Source organism: Phytophthora infestans, genomic scaffold, assembly GCF_000142945.1.
Source record: "Phytophthora infestans T30-4 supercont1.3 genomic scaffold, whole genome shotgun sequence".
Lineage (NCBI taxonomy): Eukaryota > Oomycota > Peronosporomycetes > Peronosporales > Peronosporaceae > Phytophthora > Phytophthora infestans.
In genome coordinates, this window is record NW_003303756.1 from 3,295,351 (window position 1) to 3,311,165 (window position 15,815).

The following is a 15,815-nucleotide window of genomic DNA, read 5'->3' on the forward strand; positions in this document are numbered from 1 at the left end:
CCCAGGCCGGGAATCAGGGCGAGCTCGCTCGTCTTGCGGGTCGCCTGGACCTGGTGGAGCGAGAGGTCGCGAGCCTGCACCTGCGGGTGGACCGCCGGGCCTCTTCGTCCGATCTGGACGAGGCCTTTCGCATGATCCGACGGATCGAGGCTTTGTTGCCACGTCCGGAGCCGCCTGCGGCACACTCCCAGACGTACACGTATGGTGCGTACCCGGCGTACTCAGCGTACTCGGCGTATGGCGCCGGGGTCCGTTCGTATGGAGCCCCTCCGGCGTACGGTCTTGACCGCAGCCTTGCCGTCCCGACCGAGGCTTGGGTGCCTGCTCCGACGCCCTCGTCGACGACTGTGACCGGCCCTCGCTTCGAGGAGCTGGGTCAAGGGGGGTCTGCGAGTCAGCAACCCCCTGCGGGTCAAAGTACCGCTTAAGACGTCCGACATAGAACGTCGGGTGCGTCGTCATTGACTTTGGAAGGTCGATGGTGTACGACGCACCATGTCTGGCCAGGACTGCAAAAGGTCCGATGAAGCGGTGCTTCAGCTTGTTGCTGCCGACAGAGCTAACAGTGTCTAGAGGTAGGTTCCTCGTGTCTAGTAACACTAAGTCACCAATCTCAAATATACTTAAGTTTCCTCTTCCTTGTTTGTCCGAGTACTCCTTTTGTTTATCTTGGGCCGCTGCCATGGCATCGCGGACCCTGCTGACAATGTTCAGCTTGGTATCCATAAAGGATTCCACCTGTTTCCGCAGCGAAACTGGCCTCACATCCGAGACCTGGGAGGAAAGGGCTTTCCGAGCCTCTCCCCCACTTAGAATAGAGGAGTCAGTGTTTCTTCGAAGAGTGAGAGGCACTCTGGGGTGGCGGAAGCCGTTCAAGTAGAACGGCGTGAACCCCGTGGACGCGTGCACCGCGTTGTTGAGCGCAAACTCAACAACTGGAAGCTGCGTCGACCACGTACGTGGCGCTGCCGCGCACACACTGCGCAGAGTGTCCTCGAGCACTCGATTGACGCGCTCTGTTTGGCCGTATGTCTGCGGATAATCCGCAGTGGACATCTGCAGACGAGTTCCCAGTAAAGGGAACAGCGTTTTCCAAAACGCAGCAGTGAACCGCGGGTCTCGGTCCGAGACAATCGTCTCCGGGAGACCGTGATAGCGGAACACGCCATCGACGAACAACCTTGCGGTTTGTTCGCCTGTCACAGTGACGGGAACTTAAGCAAGATGTACCATCTTGCTCAGCCGACACACGAACACCAAAATTCCGGTGTTGCCGTGTCCGTCGGCGGGAAGCCCAAAGATGAAGTCAAGACTCATCGACTTCCAACAATCAGCCGGTACGGGCAGGCTCTGTAGTGGAGCCGAAGAGTGCCCTGCGGGTTTAACCCGCTGACATGTTTCACATGTCTTGACGTACCGGGCGACCCACTTGTACATGTGGGTCCACCAGAAGGACTGAGAGACCGACAGAAATGTCTTCTCGCGGCCCAAGTGGCCGCTGGAGGGCGCGTCATGCGCCTCCGCGAGGATGTCGAACTTCAGATCCTCGTCGTTGGGTACGACCACCCGTGGAGGATCAGTGGGCTCCACCCGATAATAGAGGAGGCCCTCCTTCAACTCATATCGGTGGAGCCGTGAGCGCTGTCGCGACGAGAGCCAGTCGGACTTCGCGCTCATTCCGGCCTTAAGGAACTTGACGATAGGCGCGACAGCCTCATCGTCCCGATACGCCATGCGTATCCGATCATATAGATCCGTTGTCACCCGCGTGATGTGGGCCAACTCATAGTCGGGACGCCTAGAGAGGGCGTCCGCAAGCACGTTGAGCTTGCCCGGCTTGTACTCGACGCGGAAGTTATATTCCGCGAAGAAGGACAGCCACCTCGCCATCCGTTGGGAGAGGTGAGGCGAGTTAGTCGCCGTCCTCAAGGACGCGTGGTCTGTGTAGATCACAAAGGGCGTAGAGCCCAGAAGGTGAACACGGAACTTCACAAGGGCATATTTCATTGCCAGGAGCTCCTTGTCATGGACAGGGTAGTTCCGCTCGGCGGCTTTGAGCTGCCTGGACTGGAATGAGATGACTCGTTCCTGTCCAGCCGTGTCGTCCTGCAGCAATGCACACCCGATGGCGTAATCGGAGGCATCGCAGACGACGCTAAACGGCTTCGTCTCGTCCGGCAGAGCCAGGACAGGGGCCTCTTGGAGACTGGCCTTGATGCTGTCAAAAGCATCCTGGTGCTCTTGCTCCCAGCGCCAGTCGACGTCCTTCTGAAGGAGGCTCGACAAGGGCTTAGCGAAGCCCGCGTACCCAGCGCTGTACTTGTGAAGGTAGTTGGCCAAACCCAACCACTTTCGAAGATCCTTCTGGGATCGGGGCGTCGGCCATGCTGCTATGGCCTTGACCTTGTCTGGGTCAGCCCGAACGCCCACGTTGCTTACGAAGCAACCGAGAACTTTGATCTCTGGTGACGCGAAAACGCACTTGTCGATGTTGGCGTAGAGCTTGTTTGCTCGCATCACGTCCAACACTCGACGGAGGTGTCCTAGATGCACCTCCATGGCCGTCTTGCCTCCCTCGGCACGGCTATGGACGAAAATGTCGTCGAAGTACGTCTGTACGAAGGTACGCAAAGGGCGGAACAATTGCGTCACCAGGCGATTGAACGTCGCCGGGGCGTTAGACAAGCCCTGCGGCATGACGAGCCACTCCCAAAGCATGCCGCTTGGAGTGCTTACCGCGGTGAGCGGGATGTCACTCTCTCGCATCAGGATTTGGTAGTATCCGTCTACCAAATCCAGCGCACTGTACAGTACGCTCCCGGCCATGTTGTTCAACAACACATCCTTTCGTGGGATCGGTGTTTGGGCCGGCACCGTTGCGTTGTTCAGCTTGTTATAAGCGTGAACCAGACGCCACTTTCTGTTCGGCTTACGAACGCAGAAAGTCGGCGTCGAGTGCGGGGATTTCGACTCCCGCACCATGCCTGCCTTCGCTTTCGCGGCGAAGAAGGCATCAATGACCTCGCACTGTTCGCGCGGGAGAGGCCATTGCCTCGTGACACAATACTTTGTGCCGGGCACGAGATCAATCTCGTGCCGTACGCCTCGATCCGGTGGGAGTTGGGTCGGTGGGTGTTTATTCACCACGTCCGCATACTCCGTCACCAAAGGATACACCGGATCCTTGGGGTTCTTGAGAATCTCAGAACCCAAGCGCGCCTGACGCTGCTTGTTCATGTCTTCCAGGACGTTCTCGTCCAAGACAGAGGAGGAGTTCAGCTCCTCTTGAGTGGTCTCAGGTCTCATGAGTACCATCTCAGCGATCTCTCCAGCCTTGAGGTTGGCCAGGAAAGACTCAGCCGTCATTTCCTCGAGGTTCAGTATCTCTGCAACCTCTGGCAACGGTTCCAAGTGGACACCAGATGCCTTGACGGGTAAACCCGTCTCGCTATCGAAGATGTGATAACACTCTTCCACCGGCCTTGTCGGAGGAGCCCGGGCCCTGGACTCCGAGTCGCTTGAAGCGACGTCGATCGGAACGAAGTTCGGATCCGACTTGAGGCGGCGGCGGCGTCTTTGCCGACGGCTTCTGTGACGGGGAGCTTTGCTGCCCACGTCTAGGGATGTCGTCGCTACGACATCCGAGGCACTCGTGGCCTCGTGTGGTACTGTTGTACCCACACAGGAAGCGTGTTCAACGCCTTCCTCTTCAGTTAAGGTCTGGGCGACCGCGTGTGGCACTGTGTTACTCACACAGGAAGCGTATCCGACGTCTTCCTCTTCAGTTATGGTCTGGGCGACCGCGTGTGGCACTGTGTTACTCACACAGGAAGCGTATCCGACGTCTTCCTCTTCAGTTATGGTCTGGGCGACCGTGAGTGGAACTTTGTTACCCACTCTGAACACGCTGTTCTCAGTGTTCATGACAGCTGCAGCTGTCTGCGGAACTAAGTTACCCGCCTGTGGACCTAAGTTACCCACTTGGCCGGCGCCTCTTCTGGGCGCGGCCACCATCAAAACATCCTCGGAGTCGTCATATACGTCGACGACTCCCAAGCATCTGCCGGATGCTTTGGTACCCTGGCAGCCCTCGCGGGCGCCCCGGGTCCTGACAGAGGTGGGAACATGACTCACCAATGCTCTGTCGGACTGCGCAGGGCGGCTGGCACCGATTGCCTTGCCTCGCCAGTCGATCCAGGGCTCGTGCTTCTCAAGCCAGGGCATGCCCAGGATCATATCATATGGATCCATATCGAGAACAGTGAACTGTTCGAGGCTGTCAAAGTCTTCAAACTTGACAGCCAGATCCACTTGGACGTTGGGGACAGTGACGACCTTCCCGTCGGCCAGTCGCACTGACACCGTCCCGTTGCCCTTGCTTTCTCGCAAAGCTTCGGACAACTTGTTGCTGTTACGAGCAACCGTCTGGCGGCGTGCGAAATTCTTTGACGCCCCAGAGTCAATCAAGATTCTAAAGGGGTGATCGTACCCCCGTACACATCCGTGTACTACGAGCAACCCGCCGCTGCTCTTCGCCGATTCGAGAGTGCGAAGACTCTCAGGGGCTAATTCCCCGTGGTACGCGCCACCCGCGCACCCATCACGAAGACTTAGTTCTTCCCCAGTAGGGCGCCCCGCCCCTACTGGTTCCCTGCGTTCCCCTGTCCCCGGGATCCTGGCTTCTGCCAGCGACCCTTGAGGACGGGCTTGGGGAAGGACCGTCTGCGGAGTCTTTCCGCGGGACAGTCGCGCTTGAAGTGGCCCATCTTCCCACAGCCGAAGCAGCGGATGTCACGCTGTTCGGCGGACCCGAGTTCCATGGGAACTGGTCCGTTGGGGCTTGTTCGACCGGGAGCCGACAAGGAACTCCCAGGCCACGCTGAGGCCGGCGTACGCGCCTGGCGATGGCTGTATTCTTCTTGAAGAGCCACTTGAATCGCCTCTTCAAGGGTGCTTGCCTGCACCCGGAACAGCTGAGTGCGTGCGGGGCCCACTCGAAGGCCGTCCATGAACACAGTCATCTTGATGTGTTCATTGAGTGGGTTTCCCACTAGGGACGCCGTGAGCTCCCGTATCTCTTGCACATACTCGTGCAGTTCGCGTCTTCCTTGATTACACGCGAGGAAGCGCGAACGCTGGCGGTACTCGTAGTTCGCCGGGAGGAACGCGGCTCGGAGCTGTTCGCACAGCTGAGCCCAGGATGTGAAACATCCAGGGGATGTCGCTTCCCGAGTGTACACCCAACTCTTAGCACGACCGCTAAGGTTGGAGAGTGCAAAAGCAACACGCAGTTGCTCGGTCGAGATCAGAGCCGCGTCCATCGCGAGCTCTACTTCTCGGACCCAGAAGTGAAGGTTCTCGCCTTCCTTCCCTTCATACGGCTTTACCTTCAGCCGTATTGGCTTCGGGTGAGGCGGGTTTGCTTCCGCCGCCGGAGCCTGCAGGTTCTCCCGCACATGCGCGATGAGGCCCTGCTCGTACGCGTCGAATGCATTGACGCGCTCGAGCTGCTCAGCCGGTGTTGATACCACCAGGCTCTGCAGGGCCTCCATCCCGAAGATGCCTGCCATCTTCCGAACCGACTCGAACTGAGAGTCGTTCATATGGGAGAAGTCGTTCCTATCCATGGCAACGAACTTCGGAGGTTCAGGTAGTCTACCCGCGATGGCGTGGATTGACTACAAGTGCTACCAAGTGTGACGGGGTCACACAGCACCTTGCGCTAGAGGAAGTTATCTTCCGAGAGTATACAAACTCTCAGTGAACGGCAGTTCACAGGTCCCCTCTTTAATTAAAGAGAGCGAAGTGACCTAAATATGGTAGATTGTAAACTGAGTATATTTATAGGTAGGTTAAGTTTGAGGTTAATACAAACTATCAGTTACCTATAGTAATGCAATGTCATTTAACCAATGGTTGGTTTTGAATGACCTTGGTACCTTGTACCAAATATCCCGGAGTATGACATGTCATACTCCTGAAGTGTGAAGTGTCACACTTCATGTAACCAGGGTACACTTAGTGCTACGTACCCCGTTACAGTGGGCATCGGTCAATACGGAGTTATGTCTTTTGGAGTGCTGCTAGAGATGGCAATTAATCGGTTAAGAAATTAGTCAACGATATGTAGCTGTATTAATTGTGAATACAAATTCACATGGCTATTTTAGCTCATCCTGAAGTCTCTGATGAATTTTTGCTGCCGTGTCCGCATTCGCCTTCGACATTCGTCGCTTGCGGGATTGTACAAGCAGTAACCACAGCATCCTCAAGCACATTACGTCGACATCTGACTTGCTGATCTTGTAGCAATGCAGGTCTGCATTCCCTGCAATAACGCTGTGTGCATGTGCAATTACCAAGGCACCACAGCTGGAGTTATCAGGTTGTTGCGGGGCGTCCACCCACGAAACTGGGTGGATCTTCATAACACAGCCAGGATTGGAGGACTCGTTCCAGCGCTCAATAAATCCTCGCAGCCCTTCCTTGTTGTTACTCTTACTTCCCTCCCAAACTGTCTCCATTTCACCGTGATAGCAACTATTAATGAGAGGTTCGTACATGTGAGGTCGTGCGTGGATCTGGCCGTCTGAAACCCCAAGGTTAACAATTATAATGCCCCAATGGCTAGCGCTCAAATTGACGAGATGTACGACAAACGTTATGTCGCGAAGCTGAGCCCGCGGTGTCGCCGGCCAGCCAATCTGCCATAGAAGCGATGACAACACGCGACAGCCCTCCGTGGATGCAGCAATTTCACTCAAGCAGAAGTCGATCGAGCTGTCCGAGCCACCCTCGACAAACACTTCCAACCACGTCTTCGAAGCAAATGGTGACCTTGCCACACTTGGTGGCATACTCGCTGCGAAGACGGCAGTCTGAAAACTTTGAAATTACTTCGTTGGCGAGGACTTGATGTCGATTTCGAACGGCCTCTCGTGTAACACCCCAAGTTTTTGTTTCCTTTGCGAAAAGGTCAACATCCGAGTCCACCTTAATCCAATTTCTCTCCAGCCACTTTCTATCTTCGACCCAAGACTTGGCCTTGGCCTTCACTCTGTAGAAAACACTTGCTGCATTTACATATCGACTGTAATCGAAGTAGCAACCACATTAGTAAAGCAACCCTGTATCGCAACCATAAAGACAAAACAACTCTGTATAGCAACCATAACGATAAAGCAACCGTACCTGCAGAACTTCCAGAGCTTTGGGTCGATTGTTGCAACAATGTCGAGAACAACACCTTTCTGTGACACAATTGAGTCGAGTTTGTCGAGTTCGCGCTGCTCCTTCCGTGCAGTACATATTGCAGCCTCCATTGACCGTGTAAGATCCACGGGAATTACAAAAGGGTGCATATTGTCCTCAGACCTCATAGCTTCCCAATGGCACTCAATCACTCGCGATCGTAGATAGGCATCCGTCAGTTGCACTGGGTATTTTTGCATGATAGCCAGGATTTTTCATGTTTGGTGTATTGCGGGCCCACGTCACAAATTCGTGCAGCTTCACTGTTAGCCCGCTGGGATAATTGTGTACAGCTAGCCGCGATACACCTGGGATATTCTTTGTTTGGCGTAGCTGTGTCGGCGTGGTACGCGACAGATTTCGGCGCATCGGTTTTGAAACATTGATAACGTCTACTTGACGAGATATCTCTCCTTCGTCTCGAACATCACCCGTCTCGTTCTTCTTGGAGCCAGGAGTCGGCTCACCAAAGCTAGTGGCACGAGGTGGAGTTGGTGACTTCACCTTTTGTTCTTTTGCGAGTTGTGTTGGAGGGACGTCATCACCATTGTTGATACTATCCGTGGCGCCATCCTGCTTGTCGATTTGCAGATCTTCCATCAGTTTGACAGTTGCCATTGCGTCTGCTGGATCTAGAATAGAACTCAAATCATCATCGAGATCTTCGACTTCTTCAACTTCTCCATTTTCGTGATCGGCAAACACAGCACTTTTTTTCGTACGTGATTTGCCAAGGCGCAATCCTTCTTCTAATGTGTTTTTCCACGCCTGTAATTCGTCATAAAAGTTTGCGCTGCTCAAGTCGGCTAGATGTTCCAGCAGCGGCTCAACCATTACCTTAGCAACCGAATACTTCTCGCCTGAAGAAAGAGCAACCTTGTTGGCACGCTCCCGTCGTCGCAGGCGAACATACACAACTTGTTTTGGTGACTTCTTCGGCGCTGACGAGGTAGGAAGCTCAGCACAAGGTTCATCCGGTAACCTTAACTTTGGCAACCTTAACTTCGACATCCGCACGATTGAACAGAGAGTATCAGCAGCGGCCGTAAATGCTTCTGTAGATTTCAACGCTGTCATTGTACTCCACCGTTCGCAAATTGTTATAACAGGAAGCATCTCGAATCCATGTCCTTTGTGCGCTACGTGCATGAGATGCCGACACGGCAAGTGGTTGGTAGTTGAAAACAGACAGGTGCACTTCCAGTCCACGTCATCGCACTCAAATCCTTGGTTGTGACAGTATACGTTCCATTTCGAAACCGATAATGTCTGTACACATGTTGTTTCCTTCATCAGATTCACAAATTGCTCCCATTCCCGCCTAATTGTCTCCAAAACATACGCTGATATTCTGCTCCCAACTGCTCTCAAAAACGTCGGCACCGACTTAGGCCTCCGTGTACTCGAGTGCAGCTGCCCGATCTCAGAGACAATCTGCTGCGTGATATTCATCTGGTGCTGCAGCAATCCAGTGATGGTCTGGTCAATTCTTGTTTTACGCCCGAGCAACATCTTGAGCTGGTTCCAATTAGATTCGATCCTGTTGGTAGTTGTATTGCCAGCAGTGAAATGTTTACCACGTGCAAAGTTGGACCACATGCCATTGCATGTGTTCCAGTTCTTGTCAAAATACGCAAAGAAAGCGAGTTTCTTGTTACTTTGGCAGTACGATTGAGGGTTCTTGTAGTAAGTGTCGTATGCATCCTGCGTTGAGCTAAGATAACAATTAGTTAAGAAAGTAAGACAGGACATGTGTATCGAAAGAACCGTGGCGACATACCTGAAAAGCAGTTTCACCATCAAGGCAAGTAGCTCTTCACTCTGCGCAGTCTTAATTCCATAGACAGACCTCTTCATAATCTTCTTCCAGTAGGAGATTGCGTGGAACTGGCAAAGGAGAATTTTCGCGTTGGGGAAGGACTCTTCAAGTACCTTCCATTCAGTGAAGTCTTTATCAATGACCACGCTCACGACTTGATCCCAACACGAATTCTTCTCCTTGAAGTACTCCAAAATCGAGGAGATCGTCTTTGCTTGCTCATTGAGGCAAATGAAATTAACCACAGGGAAGCCACGACCCGTGCATGTGGTGACAGCCAAACTCCCTACCAGCAAGGAAATACATGATGATCAGCAAGGTTGCGATAGCGGATAAGGTTGCCACAACGGTTACTGTATCAATTAAGGCTGCTACAGGGGGTTGCTATATCAGGTAAGGTTGCTGTGTCAAACGTACCCAGATGATAGCCCAGGCTATTCGTTCCATGCGTAAAGTCCATTGCCAACGTTTCCCCCCACCGCTTAAGCATCATCTTTTGAATTTTTGTCTGCATAACAACTCCGCACGTGACGTCAAACTGGTCTTGAATGACGAGCACATCGCTGCCCTCAAGCTGCCGAAGAGCGTGAAGCATATTCTTGAGACGGTCTTCACCAGAATCCTTCCCCATGATGCTACGGATAAGATTACGTGTGGTGTAGGGATTTCCAGATTCGACCATACGCCGACCTACTTTAGGTCAAGAACCGGCTCGGTCTGATAGCCCGGAGCTGAGGAGCATAGGATCACGGTAGGTACTCGGCGATCTGTCCGGATATGCTATCCGGATAGCTGCTGAGCTCAACGGTCGCCGGAACTCAGCTGAAGGGTCGGTAGAGAACCGAAACGACTACATTTCACTAGATATTTGTATGAGAAGCATAGGATTAAATAGGGGGAGCCGAAAGGGCTCCCAGAAGATAACAGAGCAGAATTTTACTAGTCCAAGACACGTGTACACTTTTCCGGTAAGTCCCTGCATAGGGCTGGATTATGCCTGCCGTCAATACTCGAGAGGCATAGCTTGTAGGGTATTGACTGGTAGCGCCAAGAGATTAGGTCGTCCGGGTAGGACAAAGTCTCGCTACGCGCGAAAGAAAGTCCCGCATACTCAGCGGGCCGGTACGTCGGATAGCCCGGGTGCCGTAACACTTCTAGCTGAGCAGCCTCTGCGCTCGGTGACCTGTAAAAGCGCTCGCGCGCCGTCGTCCATCCTTTGGTGGAGGGCACAGGGCTGTGAACGAGCTCAGTCGAACCAAACTCGGCGGAGCCTCGGAAGTGATCTGACTTGGTTAGTCAAAACCGAGTAAAAACGAGCCACTCGTCTGTCCCGGAAGGGCCGGACCGCGAGGAAACCACCCTCTGCGCAGGCCATACAACCGCCGACCTAGCTCGGCGACTTGTTGTGGTTTGTGTAAGGAATCCCCATCTGACGGTATTTGTGTGCTCTATTACACCACAACTGGTGCCGCGACCCGGGAACAGGAGTGTGTGCTTGGTGCCAGCTAACCAAGTTAAGAGGAAGAGAAGAGTGAAGATGGTCAAGGGATCAGCAACTCCGAGCGACGGAAGCCCAGCGACGGCTGGAGGATCGCCTCTCGCGGGGTCGGACCCGGCGAATCAACGACTCATCGCCATGACGATGGAGGTGGGACGAACCGTCCAGTTCGACGAGAATGACCAAGACCAGGAGAGCGAGAACGGAGATGCAAGTGAAGGAGAGTATGAAGAGAAGGCCGGGACCGCTGAGCACGGAGAAACGAAAGCTACCGCCGAGCTACTTGGCGAGGTGGAAGAGTTGACGCTGCAGGTGGGACGCATGGGAGCCACACGTCCTGTCGAGCACAACTTATCCGCCGAGCTCGACGAAGGTGCGGACGATGAAGATGAAGAAGAACATGGCGTTGCTCAAGGGGACCGTCCGCCCCTTATTCCGAAAGCGACGAGGAACGCCGATACGTCGAGCGCCAATAAGGTGTTAGCTCGACTCGGCGAGGAGATGAGAACGAGATCGGAATGGATGATGATGTTCGCGCCTGTGGCGATGGCGCAGGCGAAGTGGCCGGTGCTGGGTCCCGAGATATTCCAAACCGGTGCGTGCAGCCAACATCAATCAGTTGGTGGAAGAAACTGTGTTGCTGTTGAAGGCGATGGGCTATCGGTGCAACAGCCGACCAAACAGCCTCATCCTGTCCGACTGGAGTCTGACCCGTGGCGGAGCTGAGCTCTGGCAATTGAAGAAGAAGTTGAGAGTGGCGTTTGGATTGGAGAAGGCCCCTGGTGGAACGAAGAAGGTGTACAGCCGAGTAGCCGAGTTCAAACCACTCGGCGAAGACCCAAGCAAAATTCCTTTGCCGAAGACCCCGGAGACGAAGAGACGTGAAGTGTTCCGCGCTACGCAAGGGACTCCGTACTTCGAAGACTCCCACATGCTGACTCCAATGAAGCTAAACCCGACTCAGCGAGCGCCGAGTCGTGGACAGCGGAATGTTGGTCGTTACCGTGAATTGTATGACGCTGCTGACGAGGCTGAGGCTTACGAAGAGGATGAAGAAGACGACGACGCCTTCGACATGAGAGGTAACCGTGAGGAAAATCGTGAAGGACTACATCCGAAAATTTGAGCTTTGACGCGGCTGAAGAAGACTCGATGCAGTACCTAGAAGTCCGAACCCACGCATCGCTCGACAAAATCGCTGAGTTCGAAGGAAAGCGCTACCGCTCTGATGCGTCGCTCCAGTGGCTCAAGCGTTTCATCTACGAGATGAAGAGCACCAGGATGCCACAAAGTGCCTGGTGCGAACCTTTCTCGCTATGCTTGGGACGCGCGGCGAAGAGTTGGTACAGGCAGCTGCCGAAGAAGCCTCAGCGACGTTGGAAACTACTCAGCGAGGCGTTCCTGGATTATTATTGCTCACAGTTCGACCAGTCCGCCCGCACTCGTTACTACTCGGCGAGACGTAAAGTCAACGAACCGATCTGCGACTTCCTGATCCGACTCAACCAACACGAATTCTTCTCCTTGAAGTACTCCAAAATCGTGGAGATCGTCTTTGCTTGCTGATTGAGGCAAATGAATTCAACCACAGGGAAGCCACGACCCGTGCATGTGGTGACAACCAAACTCCCTACCAGCAAGGAAATACATGATGATCAGCAAGGTTGCGATAGCGGATAAGGTTGCCACAACGGTTACTGTATCAATTAAGGTTGCTACAGGGGGTTGCTATATCAGGTAAGGTTGCTGTGTCAAACGTACCCAGATGATAGCCCAGGTTATTCGTTCCATGCGTAAAGTCCATTGCCAACGTTTCCCCCCACCGCTCAAACATCATCTTTTGAATTTTTGTCTGCATAACAACTCCGCACGTGACGTCAAACTGGTCTTGAATGACGAGCACATCGCTGCCCTCAAGATGCCGAAGAGCGTGAAGCATATTCTTGAGACGGTCTTCACCAGAATCCTTCCCCATGGTGCTACGGATAAGATTACGCGTCTGCTGGGGCGTCAATTTACAGTCTAAGAAGAAGTTGACATATTGTAAGCAAAAAATTAAAGAAGTTACATCACTGTTATAGCTACATCACGTACCAAGCGCCGTCTTTTCTGAGCTCCGCACCCGAAACTTGAGCTTGTACATCTTCTTGTATGCATCGAAGATAATCTCAAATTCCTCTTAAGAATTAATCATCTTGGCCGGCCCAAGCGCTGGAACTGTATTCACGATCTTATTTTCACCTGAGTTTATTGATTGTAGCTCTGTGAGGTGCTTGCTCACGCGTTTTCTTGGCGAATATTCACCACTTGATTGCACTGGTATTTCCTGCCTTTTCCGCTTAACCAGAGAAGACTTCATTGGCATATGAGGGGAAGTGCGCTTCAGCAATGTTTTAGTAGCCTTCGAATCTAGCAACAAGCAAACATGTGGGCTTGTAAGATGATGAATAAAACAACCCTTACGCATATAGCAACCATACCTGATTTCACGTTGCCCTGTATCCTTTTGTTCTTGTTACTCTGAGCGCTTGGCTTTCCTAGATGCATGTACACCCCACACAACAGCTCAGCAAAACATGTAGTAACGTAAAGTGCAGCAAACAACCTTACCGGCAGCTGTTGTGCTGCCCTCGTTTGATTTGCCAGAGGAAAGGTCCTCATCTTCTTCCTCATCCTCCGAAATGGCCTCCAACACGTAGTCTTCGTCGCTGGCGTCGTCATCCTCGATCCCGAGCGCATTATACGTGATTGTCTGTTGTCCGTTGACATTTTGCGTTCTTCGGGCTTCTGTCGCACACAAACACATACAAGTGGTAAGAACTACAACCACAGCTCTAAATCCCGACTCATGTAGTCTACCAGCCATCGTCCTATCCTTCGCACGCTGTCCCTCGTACTCGCAACGCCAACTAGCGCGGCGCGAATCTACCGCGTGGCCGTCGCAGAGCTGCCCAGCTCCAAATATGAGCAGCTCAGAGCAATCGTACTTAATAATATGATCGTACTTAACCGAGTATACTCGTACTTAGGTGCTGATACGGTATTTTAAAATGGGTGTAAAATACTTTCTTAAAATTGGATTTATCTTTCGCTAAGAGTTTTTTGAAATTCTGGTATAGCAACCATAACTGAGTTATAGCAACCATAAATGTCGCATATTATGGTTGCGGTAACGACTCCGCTTTATAATATTGGGAATCTAGTGGCACCGATCACTTGTGGTGATAGCCTCTAAACACAATTTATACTTCCTAATTTGTGGTCGCTAACACCAGCTGGTGCCAGCAGCCAGTTGGGCCACCATCTGCACACCCTGCTAGGAAAACAGCGGTGCGCATTGTACCAGCAAAAGAAGGGCCCATGCTGATGTGAATCATTTTGGCTCATCGGGCCAATGATCGGCAACACAATGGCGGCAAACAAAGAAAACGTTGACTTTGGCGACCAAAATTGTGTCACGGCGCCACCACATCTATTGACCCACAAATACTCGGCCGCATTGATACGACCGCTAAGAAACTATGTACACAAATCTCCTTCCTCATCTTCTGCGCTGGATGGAGTTCATTTGGATCCAAACAGGGAGGCACAGTCCTTCTTGCCGCTTTGAGTCTTCGCACCTGAGGCGGGCGTCGGCACGTCGGTCGAAGTATCAGACTCGCTCTGCTGTGCAGGGTTATCGCTCGACTCAATTTGCTCTACCGAGTCATTCTCCGTTTCGGATGCTTCGGTGTCCGGCGCTTCAGTGTCCGGTGCTTCCGTGACAGTCGGAGCCTGAGTTGGAGCTTTAGTCGTATTAATAACAGGAGTCAGTGTAGCTGAAGTGGGGGCTTTCGTAGGAGCAGAAGTCGGTGATGATGTTTCGGTTGCTGGTGTCTTGGTGGCCGTTGCGGGGGCATCTGTCGTATCCGTTGAAGTGGATGAAGATTTGTCTTCACTAGTCGATCCCGAAACATTCGAAGTGAAACCACTTCCAGTGCCACCACTCACAATGTCGTTGATGTAGTCCAGCACATGCGAGATGCGCGTGTACACGCCGGCATTTGCTCCGCACTTGCCGCCCCAGCTCACAATTCCGACAAGTACATCGTTCTCAATCAGCGGACCCCCCGAGTCTCCGTTGCAAGTGTCTTTGCCATCGCCTTCACCGGCGCACAGCATACCTTCAGTGATGCGGTCGCTATACATTTTGTTGCACTCGGCATTCGAGATGATTTTAACATTCAGCTCCTCCATCACGAGACTCTGCGAGCCATTCTCGGTGAGCCCCCATCCTCGGACGGTTGCAACACTTCCGACCTCGTTGTCCGATCCGTCGGCTGCGCAAAGATCGATAGAGTCTGTGGACACTTTCTTTTCAAGCTTGAGCACTCCAACGTCGTACAAGTGCTCGGATTTGTTGTACATGGGATGACGGTACCCCTCGATCACTTTGACTTGCTCGCCGTCTGCCGACCCCGATCCGAACGCCGATCCCATTGAAGCGTAGATTGTGTTGACATCCGTCTTCACACAGTGAGCAGCAGTCACAACGTACTGTGAAGCAATGAGAGTGCCACCGCAGTAGGTACTGCCATCGGCTTTATCCTTGCGCAGACTTACAATGTACGGGTATTTGGACGCATCCGCCTCGGATCCACCGTAGATGCGGCTCTCCTCGTTGACTGTGAGACCCGTGCTCTCTACGGTGTCTGAGTCCGTAGTCAAGTCACTGGTCTCGGCGAACGTGTACCCTTGTGTCAGGGTGGCCGCTAGTGCGGAAACAAGTACACCAGCACGAGCTATGGAAGCGAGCTTCATTTCCAAGAGTAGTTGATTGCCCGTAACTTTCTCCTAGCGAAATCCAAAATGGTGAAAAGGACTGAACGTTATTCTGCAAAGGAGTCGCCGCTACTGTGGCTTCTGAAGCGAGTGAGAGAAGGGTACAGTGTCGAGTGATTGCCACCAAGCACTCAACAGCTTTTCGTCTGCCATGTCAGAGTGTTGAAGGAAGGCACATCTGGGTGGCCACTACCGACACCGTTATAAATACCACCCCTTGCATTAAGCTGCTCGACTACACGGTTCCGTCTGAACACTACAGCACACTCGGTCATGAAAGTCGCCAGTCGCAGGAAACGTCGACGATAGCGCTTCACTGTGGAATGAAAAGGCGCAACACTCCTACACACACTTTTGACTCTAGAGGGTGTAGACTGGCACAGCTGTCGGGTTCTGTAGTAGCAGGCGATGGAGATTCCGCCTGCT

At 52.9% G+C, this 15,815-nt stretch overlaps 1 protein-coding gene across 1 annotated transcript; it reads right to left on the reverse strand.

Annotated features, from left to right (window-relative positions):
* Positions 1-12,016: 12,016 nt before the first annotated feature.
* PITG_02710 (serine protease family S01A, putative) lies at positions 12,017-15,368 on the reverse strand (the record flags this gene model as incomplete). Its single annotated transcript, XM_002907563.1, has 5 exons — positions 12,017-12,198; positions 12,330-12,590; positions 12,663-12,746; positions 13,179-13,493; positions 14,189-15,368. The coding sequence occupies 5 exons, from the start codon at positions 15,366-15,368 to the stop codon at positions 12,017-12,019; spliced, it is 2,022 nt and encodes a 673-aa protein (XP_002907609.1).
* Positions 15,369-15,815: the final 447 nt, after the last annotated feature.